We start from the raw sequence: 16,573 nt of genomic DNA on the forward strand, positions 1-16,573 counted from the left end.
CTTCTGTGACCCATGTGAGTACCATGACAACCAAACACCAGGTACACACAACATCGTTTGGGCTGCCAACCTGGATGATTGAGATTGGTGCACATAGTTGAGTTTAGGAATGGCTATCATAATTAATCCAGGGTTCCAGCTTTCAGATTATATTTAACACTTCTATGTGGCATCAATTGTTGACCTTGTAAAAAATTTAAAAAAAACTGTCCGACCTCCACAACCCCCAAAAATAGGTATGTATGTGTAGTTCTCAGAGGGGTAAGAAACCCTTATCTCTCCCTGCCAGTGGCATATTCCAAACCGAAGTCTTGCTCTGGTACAGCTCTGAAACAGGTTCTCGAGAAACTCGCAGGACAGGCATACAGAGAGACAAACAGAGACTCCTTCCATTTTAGTTAGTTTGTTAGTAAAGTCAATTCTAATCCAAACTAATCTAATTTGGAGAAAATATGTATCCACCTGATAGTGTGAGTGTCGATGCACTGAGATCAAGTTGAGCTAACATTAATGTAGATCTGTTAGCGTGTCAGTGTCAGCACTGAGATCAAGTTGAGCTAACATTAATGTAGATCTGTTAGCGTGTCAGTGTCAGCACTGAGATCAAGTTGAGCTAACATATGTTATCATGACGTGATGAATGTTAAAAAAGAAAAATAATAATAATAACTACCACTATATAATAAATAAATAATAAATACTACCACTGCTTTCAGCAGTCAGCAAACAGAAGTATGATGTCAGCAACCAGGAGTCTGGTGTCAGCAGTCAGCAAACAGAAGTATGATGTCAGCAACGAGGAGTCTGATGTCAGCAGTCAGCAAACAGGAGTATGGTGTCAGCAGTCAGAAAACAGGAGTCTGATGTCAGCAGTCAGCAAACAGGAGTATGATGTCAGTAGTCAGCAAACAGGAGTATGATGTCAGCAGTCAGCAAACAGGAGTATGATGTCAGTAGTCAGCAAACAGGAGTATGATGTCAGCAGTCAGCAAACAGGAGTATGATGTCAGCAGTCAGCAAACAGGAGTATGATGTCAGCAGTCAGCAAACAGGAGTATGATGTCAGCAGTCAGCAAACAGGAGTATGATGTCAGCAGTCAGCAAACAGGAGTATGATGTCAGCAGTCAGCAAACAGGAGTATGATGTCAGCAGTCAGCAAACAGGAGTATTTCATTTCAACCTTTATTTAAAATCGTAAGCATCTGAGGTTTCCCTCATTTACAGAAACGACGATTGTACAGTACATAATAAAAACAATATTCACAGAAATTTAAACACCAGAGTAAATTTTTTTTAAAACATTTAAAAAATAATTTTAAAATATCAACTAAAACAGTATAGGTAGTCACACAATGGTCTGAAATCATACATTTAAACATTCCAAGGGAAGGGAGAACCTCCAATTTTAGCGTGAGTTGAATGACATTAGTTAGAGGCATCAAAGGAAAAGGCTGACTTCTCTAGCTCAGAACAAACTTGAGGGACCCTAAGAACCATCCAGTCATTCGATCGAGTTGAATAGGTTCCAATATTCCAATCTAACAGTGAGGAGATATAAACAGGTTGTTTACCAATAAGGGCTTTAAAAATAAATAAATACCAGTGTTTATTGCGCCTTTCTGCAAGAAAAGGCCAACCCACCCTATCATACAGGACACAATGGTGAGTATCATATCTGTCACCAGTTATAAATCTAAGAGCTGAGTGATATGCAGAATCCAGAGGTTTAAGAGTTGATGCCGCAGCATGCCTATAAATTACATCACCATAGTCCAAAACTGATAAAAAGACTGATTCCATAATTCTTTTTCTACTAAATAGAGGAAAATTGGATCTGTTTCTGTACGTATGATGAGTATGATGTCAGCAGTCAGCAAACTGTACAAACCATGGACTTATGAACATTGAATACAATAAAATGGAATTAATTAATTAAAAAACAAAGATATATATTTTACAATAAATGTGTGAAAACAGTGATTTTGCACATTTTCCAGGAGATATGGAAATATGTACATTTAGAATGTAATGTATGTATGGTGTAATGGTATGGTATGTAATGTAGAAACATCTGTGTTTCCCTCTAGGTGGCGCTGGCTGTGGCGGCTGAGTTCTGGGAGCAGGGAGATCTGGAGAGAACGGTCCTGGAGCAGCAACCCATTGTGAGAGAGAGAGAGAGAGAGAGAGAGAGAGAGAGAGAGAGAGAGAGAGAGAGAGAGAAGAGAAAGAGAGAGAGAGAGAGAGAGAGAGAGAGAGAGAGAGAGAGAGAGAGAGAGAGAGAGAGAGAGAGAGAGAGAGAGAGGAAGGGAGGGAGGGAGGGAGAGGTGGATGAGGAGGGAGGATGAAGGTGGATGGGGGAGGCTGGGTGGGTGAGAGAGGAGGAGGGAGGATGAGAGAGGAGGAGGGAGGAGGAGGGATGATGAGGGAGGATGAAGGATGAGAGAGGAGAAGGGAGGATGAAGGATGAGGAGGGAGGATTGGTGGATGAGAGAGAGAGAGGGGGGGGGTGAGAGATGAGGAAGGGGCATGTGTGTGTGTGTGTGTGTGTGTGTGTGTGTGTGTGTGTGTGTGTGTGTGTGTGTGTGTGTGTGTGTGTGTGTGTGTGTGTGTGTGTGTGTGTGTGTGTGTGTGTGTGTGTGTGTGTGAGAGAGAGAGGGGGGGGCGGGGGGTGAGTCCTCAACCCTTGTGTGGGTGAATGTAACAAGTTAACGTTTTCTTACCCCTATTATTTCATGCAAACTTTATTCATTGTTAGTATTAAAACTTGAAAAATATCTGTTTAAGGTAGAATTAGAACGGATAAAAAATATACGATTAATTTGCGATTAATCACGATTAACTATGGACAATCATGCGATTAATCAGATTAAATATTTTAATAAATTGACAGCCTTAGTTAGATGTTATTAGTGATACAAAATCACTCAGATGTTACTTGTAACAGAAGATGAAGAGAAAAGGACGGCTATTTTCTTCATCTCCTCTCAGCTTTCTCACTTGCTCATTTCCATCATCACTCTACGTTACACTGCTTCACACTCACAGTTCCAACATTCACCCCAGTCTATTACTACCCACTCTTCTCGCCTTCCTGATTGGCTTGTTCCCTCCGACGTTCCTAAGCAACTTTAGGCCGGGGACATGGCTGTCCCTCCAGTGCAAATCTGTTTTTCCCATGATCTCACTAGAGACTTAATAATTAACAAAAAGCGTATAATACAGATTGGGTAGGGGGTGTCACACACTACAATTGGCCACTGAGCAGCCCCACATGGGTTTGGGGTTAAATGGATAGTTTGGATATTTTCTACATAATGTGGTATGAAATACTATTATGTTGTATGAAATACTTGCAGATAGAAAAATTAAGAGTTCTGGCTCTGTTGTGAGCTAGCTGGGTAGCCGTGTCGTGAGCTAGCTGGGTAGCTGTGTTGTGAGCTAGCTGGGTAGCCGTGTTGTGAGCTAGCTAGGTAGCTATGTTGTGAGCTAGCTGGGTAGCCGTGTTGTGAGCTAGCTGGGTAGCTGTGTCGTGAGCTAGCTGGGTAGCTGTGTTGTGAGCTAGCTGGGTATGTAGCTGTGTTGTGAGCTAGCTGGGTAGCTGTGTTGTGAGCTAGCTAGGTAGCTATGTTGTGAGCTAGCTTGGTAGCCGTGTTGTGAGCTAGCTGGGTAGCTGTGTCGTGAGCTAGCTGGGTAGCTGTGTCGTGAGCTAGCTGGATAGCCGTGTTGTGAGCTAGCTGGGTAAGCGTGTTGTGAGCTAGCTGGGTAGCTGTGTCATGAGCTATCTGGGTAGCTGTGTCGTGAGCCAGCTGGGTACGTAGCTGTGTTGTGAGCTAGCTGGGTAGCTGTGTCGTGAGCTTGCTGGGTAGCTGTGTCGTGAGCTAGCTGGGTAGCTGTGTTGTGAGCTAGCTAGGTACGTAGCTGTGTTGTGAGCTAGCTGGGTAGCCGTGTTGTGAGCTAGCTGGGTACGTAGCTGTGTTGTGAGCTAGCTGGGTAGCCATGTTGTGAGCTAGCTGGGTAGCTGTGTTGTGAGCTAGCTGGGTACGTAGCTATGTTGTGAGCTAGCTGGGTAGCCATGGTGTGAGCTAGCTGGGTACGTAGCTGTGTTGTGAGCTAGCTGAGTAGCCATGTTGTGAGCTAGCTGGGTACGTAGCTGTGTTGTGAGCTAGCTGGGTAGCCATGTTGTGAGCTAGCTGGGTATGTAGCTGTGTTGTGAGCTAGCTGGGTAGCCATGTTGTGAGCTAGCTGGGTAGCTGTGTTGTGAGCTAGCTGGGTAGCTGTGTCGTGAGCTAGCTGGGTAGCTGTGTTGTGAGCTAGCTGGGTATGTAGCTGTGTTGTGAGCTAGCTGGGTAGCCGTGTTGTGAGCTAGCTAGGTAGCTATGTTGTGAGCTAGCTTGGTAGCCGTGTTGTGAGCTAGCTGGGTAGCTGTGTCGTGAGCTAGCTGGGTAGCTGTGTCGTGAGCTAGCTGGATAGCCGTGTTGTGAGCTAGCTGGGTAGCCGTGTTGTGAGCTAGCTGGGTAGCTGTGTCATGAGCTATCTGGGTAGCTGTGTCGTGAGCTAGCTGGGTACGTAGCTGTGTTGTGAGCTAGCTGGGTAGCTGTGTCGTGAGCTAGCTGGGTAGCTGTGTTGTGAGCTAGCTAGGTACGTAGCTGTGTTGTGAGCTAGCTGGGTAGCCGTGTTGTGAGCTAGCTAGGTAGCTATGTTGTGAGCTAGCTGGGTAGCCGTGTTGTGAGCTAGCTCGGTAGCTGTGTCGTGAGCTAGCTGGGTAGCTGTGTTGTGAGCTAGCTGGGTATGTAGCTGTGTTGTGAGCTAGCTGGGTAGCTGTGTTGTGAGCTAGCTAGGTAGCTATGTTGTGAGCTAGCTTGGTAGCCGTGTTGTGAGCTAGCTGGGTAGCTGTGTCGTGAGCTAGCTGGGTAGCTGTGTCGTGAGCTAGCTGGATAGCCGTGTTGTGAGCTAGCTGGGTAGCCGTGTTGTGAGCTAGCTGGGTAGCTGTGTCATGAGCTATCTGGGTAGCTGTGTCGTGAGCCAGCTGGGTACGTAGCTGTGTTGTGAGCTAGCTGGGTAGCTGTGTCGTGAGCTTGCTGGGTAGCTGTGTTGTGAGCTAGCTAGGTACGTAGCTGTGTTGTGAGCTAGCTGGGTAGCCGTGTTGTGAGCTAGCTGGGTACGTAGCTGTGTTGTGAGCTAGCTGGGTAGCCATGTTGTGAGCTAGCTGGGTAGCTGTGTCGTGAGCTAGCTGGGTACGTAGCTGTGTTGTGAGCTAGCTGGGTAGCCATGTTGTGAGCTAGCTGGGTACGTAGCTGTGTTGTGAGCTAGCTGAGTAGCCATGTTGTGAGCTAGCTGGGTACGTAGCTGTGTTGTGAGCTAGCTGGGTAACCATGTTGTGAGCTAGCTGGGTATGTAGCTGTGTTGTGAGCTAGCTGGGTAGCCATGTTGTGAGCTAGCTGGGTAGCTGTGTTGTGAGCTAGCTGGGTAGCTGTGTCGTGAGCTAGCTGGGTAGCTGTGTTGTGAGCTAGCTGGGTATGTAGCTGTGTTGTGAGCTAGCTGGGTAGCCGTGTTGTGAGCTAGCTAGGTAGCTATGTTGTGAGCTAGCTTGGTAGCCGTGTTGTGAGCTAGCTGGGTAGCTGTGTCGTGAGCTAGCTGGGTAGCTGTGTCGTGAGCTAGCTGGATAGCCGTGTTGTGAGCTAGCTGGGTAGCCGTGTTGTGAGCTAGCTGGGTAGCTGTGTCATGAGCTATCTGGGTAGCTTTGTCGTGAGCTAGCTGGGTACGTAGCTGTGTTGTGAGCTAGCTGGGTAGCTGTGTCGTGAGCTAGCTGGGTAGCTGTGTTGTGAGCTAGCTAGGTACGTAGCTGTGTTGTGAGCTAGCTGGGTAGCCGTGTTGTGAGCTAGCTGGGTACGTAGCTGTGTTGTGAGCTAGCTGGGTAGCCATGTTGTGAGCTAGCTGGGTACGTAGCTGTGTTGTGAGCTAGCTGAGTAGCCATGTTGTGAGCTAGCTGGGTACGTAGCTGTGTTGTGAGCTAGCTGGGTAGCCATGTTGTGAGCTAGCTGGGTACATAGCTGTATTGTGAGCTAGCTGGGTAGCCATGTTGTGAGCTAGCTGGGTAGCTGTGTTGTGAGCTAGCTGGGTAGCTGTGTCGTGAGCTAGCTGGGTAGCTGTGTCGTGAGCTAGCTGGGTAGCTGTGTCGTGAGCTAGCTGGGTAGCTGTGTCGTGAGCTAGCTGGGTAGCTGTGTCGTGAGCCTACTGGGTACGTAGCTGTGTTGTGAGCTAGCTGGGTAGCCGTGTTGTGAGCTAGCTGGGTACGTAGCTGTGTTGTGAGCTAGCTGGGTAGCCATGTTGTGAGCTAGCTGGGTAGCTGTGTTGTGAGCTAGCTGGGTAGCTGTGTTGTGAGCTAGCTGGGTAGCCATGTTGTCAGCTAGCTGGGTACGTAGCTGTGTTGTGAGCTAGCTGGGTAGCCATGTTGTGAGCTAGCTGGGTAGCTGTGTCGTGAGCTAGCTGGGTAGCTGTGTCGTGAGCTAGCTGGGTAGCTGTGTCGTGAGCTAGCTGGGTAGCCGTGTTGTGAGCAAGCTGGGTAGCTGTGTCGTGAGCTAGCTGGGTAGCTGTGTTGTGATATTTTAAGCCACACCACAACATGCAAACAAAGGTTTGAACCTTCCACAACAGAGAAGAGTGAAGACTGTCAAGGCCCCAGTGCGTAGTAGTAGTACACTACAAAATCAAGTATCTGTTGTGGATGGTGAAAACCTTGGTTTGCATGTTGTGGCGTGGCTTTATCTAAACAAAAAAACAATGATCCCTTTGCATGCCTTGCTCAAAGGCACCACCTTGGGAACGAGGGTATCATAGGACGGATTGGATAGCTGGATAGCCGTGTTGTGAGCTAGCTGGGTAGCCGTGTTGTGAGCTAGCTGGGTAGCTGTGTCATGAGCTATCTGGGTAGCTGTGTCGTGAGCTAGCTGGGTACGTAGCTGTGTTGTGAGCTAGCTGGGTAGCTGTGTAGTGAGCTAGCTGGGTAGCTGTGTTGTGAGCTAGCTAGGTACGTAGCTGTGTTGTGAGCTAGCTGGGTAGCCGTGTTGTGAGCTAGCTGGGTACGTAGCTGTGTTGTGAGCTAGCTGGGTAGCCATGTTGTGAGCTAGCTGGGTAGCTGTGTTGTGAGCTAGCTGGGTACGTAGCTGTGTTGTGAGCTAGCTGGGTAGCCATGTTGTGAGCTAGCTGGGTACGTAGCTGTGTTGTGAGCTAGCTGAGTAGCCATGTTGTGAGCTAGCTGGGTACGTAGCTGTGTTGTGAGCTAGCTGGGTAGCCATGTTGTGAGCTAGCTGGGTAGCTGTGTTGTGAGCTAGCTGGGTAGCTGTGTCGTGAGCTAGCTGGGTAGCTGTGTCGTGAGCTAGCTGGGTACGTAGCTGTGTTGTGAGCTAGCTGGGTAGCTGTGTCGTGAGCTAGCTGGGTAGCTGTGTCGTGAGCTAGCTGGGTACGTAGCTGTGTTGTGAGCTAGCTGGGTAGCCGTGTTGTGAGCTAGCTGGGTACGTAGCTGTGTTGTGAGCTAGCTGGGTAGCCATGTTGTGAGCTAGCTGGGTAGCTGTGTTGTGAGCTAGCTGGGTAGCCGTGTTGTCAGCTAGCTGGGTACGTAGCTGTGTTGTGAGCTAGCTGGGTAGCCATGTTGTGAGCTAGCTGGGTAGCTGTGTCGTGAGCTAGCTGGGTAGCTGTGTCGTGAGCTAGCTGGGTAGCTGTGTCGTGAGCTAGCTGGGTACGTAGCTGTGTTGTGAGCTAGCTGGGTAGCTGTGTCGTGAGCTAGCTTGGTAGCTGTGTCGTGAGCTAGCTGGGTACGTAGCTGTGTTGTGAGCTAGCTGGGTAGCCGTGTTGTGAGCTAGCTGGGTACGTAGCTGTGTTGTGAGCTAGCTGGGTAGCCATGTTGTGAGCTAGCTCGGTAGCTGTGTTGTGAGCTAGCTGGGTAGCCGTGTTGTCAGCTAGCTGGGTACATAGCTGTGTTGTGAGCTAGCTGGGTAGCCATGTTGTGAGCTAGCTGGGTAGCTGTGTTGTGAGCTAGCTGGGTAGCTGTGTCGTGAGCTAGCTGGGTAGCTGTGTCGTGAGCTAGCTGGGTAGCCGTGTTGTGAGCTAGCTGGGTAGCTGTGTCGTGAGCTAGCTGGGTAGCTGTGTTGTGATATTTTAAGGGGAGACACTGCAGGTGAATAGGGTAAAAAAATTAACTAATAGATATCACAATGAAACTTCCCCAGTTGATTACTTATATTAAGACTTTTTTGTATTACAAGTTTTCTGAAATTGTATGTTTAAATATGCAAATGAGGCATGATCTACTTAAATATGCACTAATTTGCATATAATTCCAGGACAGAAATCTGAACATTGGATAAAGCCATTTTCAAAATTATAGTTTCATTTTGTTGACATATTAGAGCCAAAGGTTATTACAGAGGGGATTTTGGATATCTCTTTTTATCACTCCATAAATCAGAAAATACTCCATTCAGTCAATTTTTATGGTAAAATTCCATATTTCGCCATGTTTTTATGAATAAAATGTGATATAAATCAGGGTATGAATGCGATATCAACAAACCCTTCTGTAAATACCTTCAGAACATAGATATGAATAGAACTGGAAGGTTTGGTGTATGTGAGTGCTACTGAAGTGGAGATTTCTGGCTCAGAGTATGAGGAAAAACTCTTAAAACTCATTTTTGGGAAAACGCCTTCAACGTTCTGTATTGTAAAATGCCATACTTTTTTTTTTAAACAGATATTTACAAACACAATACCTAATCAAACCATTAGTAATAGACAACCTAAACACATGCCTGATAACTGAATAATAATAATAATGATGTTATTGAACTGAACAGAACTACACACAGGCTACAAACAGTATAGTACAGTGTAGTACCCCTTAATAGGCAAAAAATATTTGAATAGATATCACTATGAAACTTTCCCAATTTGTTATGTACATATAAACTAAGAAAAAATATATTGCAAGTTTTCTGAAATGTATGTTTATATATGCAAATGAGGCACTTAAATATGTGTACATTTATGGATGCAATAAGGCAAAATGATGTAAAATAAACAACTAAATGTGTGTTATTGACGTTTTATTGTCACTAGTTTCATAGAAGACATGTTTAGGAAGCAAAATATAACAAAATCTCAAAATCAACAAAAAAAGTATATTTGACTATTCACCTGCAGTGTCTCGCCTTAAGCCACACCACAACATGCAAACAAAGGTTTGAACCTTCCACAACAGAGAAGAGTGAAGACTGTCAAGGCCCCAGTGCGTAGTAGTAGTACACTACAAAATCAAGTATCTGTTGTGGATGGTGAAAACCTTGGTTTGCATGTTGTGGCGTGGCTTTATCTAAACAAAAAAACAATGATCCCTTTGCATGCCTTGCTCAAAGGCACCACCTTGGGAACGAGGGTATCATAGGACGGATTGGGATGAAAAAATGAGAACTCAGGATGGGGATGGAGCAGGAGACAGAAAGAGATGGAGATGGGATGAGCAGGTGGGATTGAAGGAGAGATGAAAGACCCCCTGGCTGCTCCTAGTGGGTGATGTACAACCATTATGTGGTGCAGCGATTCAGAAAGAGCGGCCACTGTGGCCCAGTCCACCATCCATCCTGTCCCCTGACTCTCTCTCTCTCTCTCTCTCTCTCTCTCTCTCTCTCTCTCTCTCTCTCTCTCTCTCTCTCTCTCTCTCTCTCTCCGTCTCTCTCTCTCTCTGTCTCTCTCTCACACGTCACAGTGCTCTGAATCTAATAGCATTTCATGTCAGCAGGGAAAACCTTTCGTTTTGGTCTGTTTGTATTTCCCCAGCAGTAGCCTACAGTCTGTGACGGGCCAGTGTTCTTCAGAACCCCACAAAGGTCATGGCAAATAGGCAACTGTTCAAGGCAACGTCCTCAACGGCAAAGCCAGGCCACCGCCACCAGGCAATTGTTAACAGGCAATTTTGTCTTCAATTAGCAATTGTTACCTTGTTAATCACTGTTTATCATCCCTGACTTTGTTCCACTTTACAATCTGAGCTGAAGAAAATATTCCTCCTCTTGCTGTAAAGTGACCCGTGTTTCCTCCTCTTTAAAACTTCTAAGCGGGGACATTTCAGGGAACAGGAGACCAGTGTTGTAGTCGAGTCACTAAATCTCAAGTGCGAGTCGAGTCTCGAGTCCCCAGTCTTCGAGTCTGAGTCCATGTCCGAGTCACCAAAGAAGAGCCAGAGTCGAGTCCTCATTACCCTAGTCCTAGTACGAGTCCAAGTCATCAATGTTGAGTCCACTCCACTCCAAGAGCTGACATACAAATAAAAATAGGTCTACATTAAACATAAATGACACAGTGGTCACCATTTCAAAGGGAGTTTATTTACTTTGTGACACAAAATAAAGTGCCAAACAAATGCACTAGCCATCAATATCTTATGCCAAATGATTAGGGCCTATTCCAAAAAAGAAAAAGAAAAATGATTTATCAATTAACAAGTCCGAGTCCGAATGCAGTCAATGCTCGAGTCCAAGTCCAAGTCCGAGTCATCAGTGCTCAAGTCCAAGTTGAGTCACAAATCCTGAAAATCTGTTCAGGAACTGGACTCGAGTGCTACAACACTGCAGGAGACATTTCCATTTTTCCCATGGTGCACTGTGTACAAATTGGGATCGCTCACTCACTCACCCACTCACTCACTCACTCACGGACAATCTGGCATGGAGGTTTTGTCGGCGGCGTGTGCAAGTAGCGCCGTGGTTCTGTGCGGTTTCCCGCTCGTTGCATAATGTTTGAGTCGTTTTCTCTCATTTGGGTGACTGAGATAATAAAACGAGGCCATCGCAATATCACAGGCTCAACCACTGGATGCCATTCAACATTCTGGGAAAACAGAACGGGAGGAGGGCAGAAGCAACGCTTTTTTACATTAATTTAAAACCACCATTTGTGAGCAGAAAAACCGTACCATCATCAAAAGAGGTGCCTGACAGCGCTCTGCGATTATCTTCAAAGTGCTGGAACACCAGATATGAGAGTACCAGACTCTCATTCAGAAATATTACATTCTGAAATGAACACATCCACCACTTCCACCAAATCTGACACAGGCTTTCAATGATTAATGGCACTGAAGATCTAATTACATAATGTGATTTTATTTTACGTATTAGCTATCTTAAGGCCTGTGCCTGCCAAAAACACAATATGAAAGTAAAACGATGAAATCATGAACAGAATTTTAGGTTACATTTTTTAATAATAATAATAATAATAACTTTATTTGTATAGCACCTTTCATACAGGGGATTGCAGTTCAAAGTGCTTTACATCAGTAAGAAATTAGACATACAATCAGTGTAAAACAAGCAGCAAGAGCAAAGCATAAAGTGGGATAAAATAATGCAGATATATTAATCAAATCATATCAGAACCTCACGTTCCAATAGGCTTCCTGAATTTCTGTAATCTGTTACAAAACATGATAACGGTTATAGTATGCACCCAGCGGATAGTGGGGCGTAAAAATAAGTAAAATAATAGCAAGGGTAAAATGAGCAGACATATAAAATCACAGTTTTTCACATTAGGATCTAACATCCCAACAGGCCACCTTGTTTATGGTTTAATTCAGTTTTAGTAGAATATAAAAGACATGGATGATGAAATGAGCATATAAAGTGCAGACATACTATAAAATCTGGATTACTGTTACTGTACAGTTCAATGTCGTCTTTACCTTCTGTTTGGTATCCACAGTTTAAAACCTGACAGTCTTCCCTCTTGTTTGACCCACTTTGACCCTTCGAACCTCCCACTCAGGGCAAACCTCCCTCTCAGGGTGCAGTTCCCTCTCTCAGGGCGCGGTTCTAGGCCTGGGTCTTACACAGTTTTAAAGCCTGACAGTCTTTGTTGCTTGATACCCACACAGTTTAATCCCTGACAGTTTCGAATCTTTAATAAAAGAGTAAAATAGTGCAGTGCAATACAAATTATAATACACCAAGACTTGGTCTGTAAAGCCTTTCACATTTCCTGCTCACGGTCCCAAAACGTCCCGCCTATCTGTGGGAAAACAGTAATTGACTAATACGGATGTCCAGCCTCGGATATATAAAATAATAGAGAATAAAAACATAAAAACATGGGGAATAAAACATAGATAAATAGTGCAATGTCAATCACAGAGAAATAGTGCAGTATAATAGTGTAAAGTCAGTCAAATGCTTTGGTAAAGAGATAGGTTTGAAATCTATCCTTTAAATATTTTGTTGTTACGTTGATGGAAGTTGGCTGGTACACTAGTCACCTCGCTCATTAGCCAGAGTATTAATAGGAACTCATAGAGAAAGTATGGAAATAGCAGCAAAATAAACCAGCTGGTATAATGCATACTTACGTTGGTCGTCCAGCACAAATATTATTGATACACACATATTTTATTGATTTATCTATTATAAAGTTTGCTCTTTAGGGCATTCTGCAACTAACACCTTCACTTATTTTAATGTACATGTATTTATTGTTGTATAGTGACGTGTATTATGTATTGTTGTGATGGTTTCTGGCTCCACATGCCAGTGGAAGAACAATCCACTCATCACTTTAATTGCTGCCACTTGTCACTTAGCCACTAAAACATTTCATCCTACCTTAATCGTGTATAATTATTGTGTCTCATATGCCAGTGCTAAAGACACATTTCCTTTTTATGTAAATGTAATGGCCAATAAAGTCATCTGAATCTGAATACAGTGAAATAGGACTTCCTGTTTAAAGCCCCTAAAATACTAGCTGTATTGACTCACCTGGGAAACCAACTTGTCCATCCATGCTTGTGTAGAAAAGGTTGAGAGCAGAGTCACATTACTACACGGGCAGGCAATACATTGAGGTTTACAAATTGATTTAGGAGGAATTTTGTAAACGGCAGCGAACACTTTAGTGCTTAAACTTGTTTTGATTCCACCTTGGTGTTTCTCTGCTTTCCTCCAGCCCATGATGGACAGGACCAAGTCGGCTGACCTGCCTAAGATGCAGTGTGGCTTTATCGACTTCGTCTGTACTTTTGTCTACAAGGTCAGTCTCCACCTCACACTCACACATCAGACATTATCTTTGACTTCTAAGCACAGTAGCAGAACCTTGGTTGGCTAGTAGGTATGTGTAACAAGAGTTGAATAAGTCTCCTGTGATACATATGTCCTTTGTATAATTCCACAGTTTTTCAGTTTCAGTTTATTTAAAAGGGACAGTACAGATCAATCAACATTACTGTAAATGTGCCAGTTTTAGCCAGCTGGCTATTGAATTATCAGATTATATATTGCATATATTTAGCATTTAGCATGTTTTGATTATATATTAGATTGGATTTAGACTATTGGATTACTAGATTATATATTGCATATATTTAGCATTTAGTTTCTTTAGATTATATATTAGATTAGATTTAGATTATTAGATTATATGTTGTAACCATATTTATTGCAGGGCAAAATAACAGAGGGCATACGTACCCTCATCTCGCACCTTGTTGCCCATATGCACATGGCCAGAGTTAACTATATTGTATATTGTTTACACTGCCTTTTTATTCCATTTTTATTTTTACTTCTCCACTGTACTATAATTCTGTTACCTGTATGTCTTCTACTACCTGTACCTCACCTCCCCCCCCCCCCTCCCCCATGCTGCTATGATGCCTGCATTTCCCCAAGGGGCTCAATAAAGGAATATCTTATCTTATCTTTTCAGTTAGCATGGCCATCTTACTGACAGGTACTGTACAGGGCTTCTAGGTTCGAGGCTAAAACTCAGAGACAACTTTTCCTCCTCCTCCATCCACGCTCTTCCTCCTCCTCCTTCTCCTCCTTCTCCTCCTCCTCCTCTCTGTCTACGTAGGAGTTCAGTCGTTTCCATGTGGAGATCACCCCCATGCTGGACCGTCTTCTGAACAACAGGAAGGAGTGGAACGCTCTGAAGGAGGTGCATGAAGCCAAGCTGGCCGTCCTGGACGACGCCAATAAGGCCAAGGAGGAGGCGGCTGCCCTGGCAGCTGCTGCTAAAGGTAGGACACACATGCCGATACTGTACAGATACTGTACACACACACACACACGCACGCACACACACTCACTCACAAAGACATACACAAAGCTACACAAGTTGAAAGGTTGTCACTAGATTGCCTAGTGTCTTTTTCAAATATGGATGTAAACTGAACACCTTTTCTCTGTGTCTCTGTGTTAGTCTCTTTCATTCATTCTTCATCACAACCTTCCCTTGTTTTCCCCCTCTTCCTTCCCTCCTTTTTGCCTTCCTCCCATCCTTCCTTCCTTCTTCTCGTCCTTCCTTCCCTCCTTCCTTCTGTTCACAGAGGCCCAGGCAGCCCAGGGATCACAGTCTAAGACCTGTATCGTCAGCTAGACGAGAACACTACAGTTCCAGCTTGCTAGCAGTCAGCTCAACCATGGATTTCCCAAAAGCATTCCAGCGCTAAGATATTCTTTATCCATTCACTTATGTGTACATCTGGTTTATAATTCTATACGTTTATACGTTTATATTATTTAAGATAAATAGGGTTTAGTAGCTCTTGCTCAGGGGCATACTAGCACCATTAGGGCCCAGCTATATTGATCATCACAAAACAGATTAAATAGATGAAGGTATTACTGCCCCTTTGAATTAGAACCTAGCGTAATCGTGTGTTTACAGAAACAACAGCTTAAGTTAAGTTATATCTTTATTAATCCCCTTGGGGAAATTCGTCCTCTGCATTTGACCCATCCTAACTACTGTATGTAGGAGCAGTGGGCAGCCACACAGTGTGGCGCCCGGGGACCAGCTCCAGTTGTAATGCCAGTACCTTGGTCAACCGCAATGGCAGGATATACAGTACCTAGCATGCATGTCCTTTTATGATATGAGGGCAGGGCTTGACGTTGACACCTGCCCACCTGCCCAGGGCTAGTGAAAATGCTGAGTGGCTAGTGACTTTGGAAAACCACTAGCCACAGTGGCTAGTGAGCCAAAAAGTTAACGTCAAGCCCTGCATAGGTGTGTCAATGATAATGTTCACAGCGTTTGGAGCAATAGTATAATTGCTAGGTTCAACACAGCCAAGGCATAGGTGTGTCAATGATAATGTTCATGGCGTTTGGAGCAACAATGTAATTGCTAGGTTCAACACAACTCTTCCACATCTACACCCTCCATCTTGTCCCAGTCAGCCGTTGCCCCAACTGGAGCTCCTTTTGCAGCTGAGTCACTGGTCGCAGGCAGTAGTAAACAATGGAGTCAACAGTCAGAAGCACAGTTGGCGTGTAGCAGTATGATTACAATGATACTGTCCCCAGCAGGGGTTAATGAAGAAGAAATTACCTATATTTATTACTTTTTGAGTGGGGGCGCGAGTGCGGGGATTTTTGGCTAGTGAAAATGCTGAGTGGCTAGTGACTTTGGAAAACCACTAGCCACAGTGGCTAGTGAGCCAAAAAGTTAACGTCAAGCCCTGTATCAGAGTAACCGGAGAAAACCCACGCAAACACAGGGAGAACAAGCTTACTCCCCACAGAAAGGCCCCCTGCTGGGGTTTGAATCCAGGACCTTCTTGCTGTGAGGCAACAGTGCTAACCACTGAGCCACCCAAGTAATGGATTGTGATGTATCCATCAGTTCCTCCTCTTCAAACTTGTCTGTCCGTCAAAGCAAATACAAATCTGGTGGAGACGGACACATTCTCAGCCCTGTCCAACAAACGGATATTCCTCATTGATAAATAATTAAAAGCTGACATACAGTAGGTATAGACAGACACAACAGATCAATATAGCCAGGCCCTTAAGTACTGTCAGTACTAAGGCTCAAGCCAGCAACCTATCAACTACTATCTAACCTCCTTAACCAATCTGCTAATCTGCCAACTACTAGCTAACCTCCAATCGGCTAAACTGCTAACTACTGGCTAACCTCCTTAAATCTGTTAACCTGCCAACTATTAGCTAACCTCCTTAACCAATCCGCTAACCTTTCAACTAGAAATTAAAGTAATTCAATATTAATAAAATAAATAGTAGCATTTAAGATGCTTTTTTGGGAAATCAGGCATTGGAGTAAAGAGGATATCCACACATCTCCAGCTCACTAAATCATAAACTGGTCGGCTGGTTTAGCAGATGTATCGCTCTAGACTTTCTTGTGGTCAATAGGCACATCATTTCATAATGTGTACTAGGCACACAAAAAAACATGCATAGTATAGCAAACTTTCGGAGACACAAATGATGAATGCAGTCATGTCATCCTGGGACCCAGTTAGTCTTGGCAGGTGATCCACCAGGCGCATTTGAACATGTAGTTAGTCTTGGCAGGTGATCCACCAGGCGCATTTGAACATGTAGTTAGTCTTGGCAGGTGATCCACCAGGCGCATTTGAACATGTAGTTAGTCTTGGCAGGTGATCCACCAGGCGCATTTGAACATGTAGTTAGTCTTGGCAGGTGATCCACCAGGCGCATTTGAACATGTAGTTAGTCTTGGCAGGTGATCCACCAGGCGCATTTGAACATG

At 44.7% G+C, this 16,573-nt stretch overlaps 1 protein-coding gene across 1 annotated transcript in view; it reads left to right on the forward strand.

The window, feature by feature from the left end:
- Positions 1 to 14,428, forward strand: part of pde6a (phosphodiesterase 6A, cGMP-specific, rod, alpha) — a gene marked incomplete at both ends in the record, with an annotated part of 143,533 nt that extends 129,105 nt beyond the window's left edge. Inside the window, 4 exons of the mRNA XM_084331861.1 lie at positions 2,089 to 2,163; positions 12,995 to 13,078; positions 13,904 to 14,069; positions 14,379 to 14,428. Of these exons, the coding sequence (XP_084187987.1) occupies positions 2,089 to 2,163; positions 12,995 to 13,078; positions 13,904 to 14,069; positions 14,379 to 14,428 (375 nt within the window). The remainder of the gene's footprint in view (positions 1 to 2,088; positions 2,164 to 12,994; positions 13,079 to 13,903; positions 14,070 to 14,378) is intronic.
- Positions 14,429 to 16,573: the final 2,145 nt, after the last annotated feature.

The sequence above is a fragment of the Notolepis coatsorum genome (genome assembly GCF_963971535.1).
Source record: "Notolepis coatsorum genome assembly, chromosome: 16".
NCBI classification, from domain to species: domain Eukaryota; kingdom Metazoa; phylum Chordata; class Actinopteri; order Aulopiformes; family Paralepididae; genus Notolepis; species Notolepis coatsorum.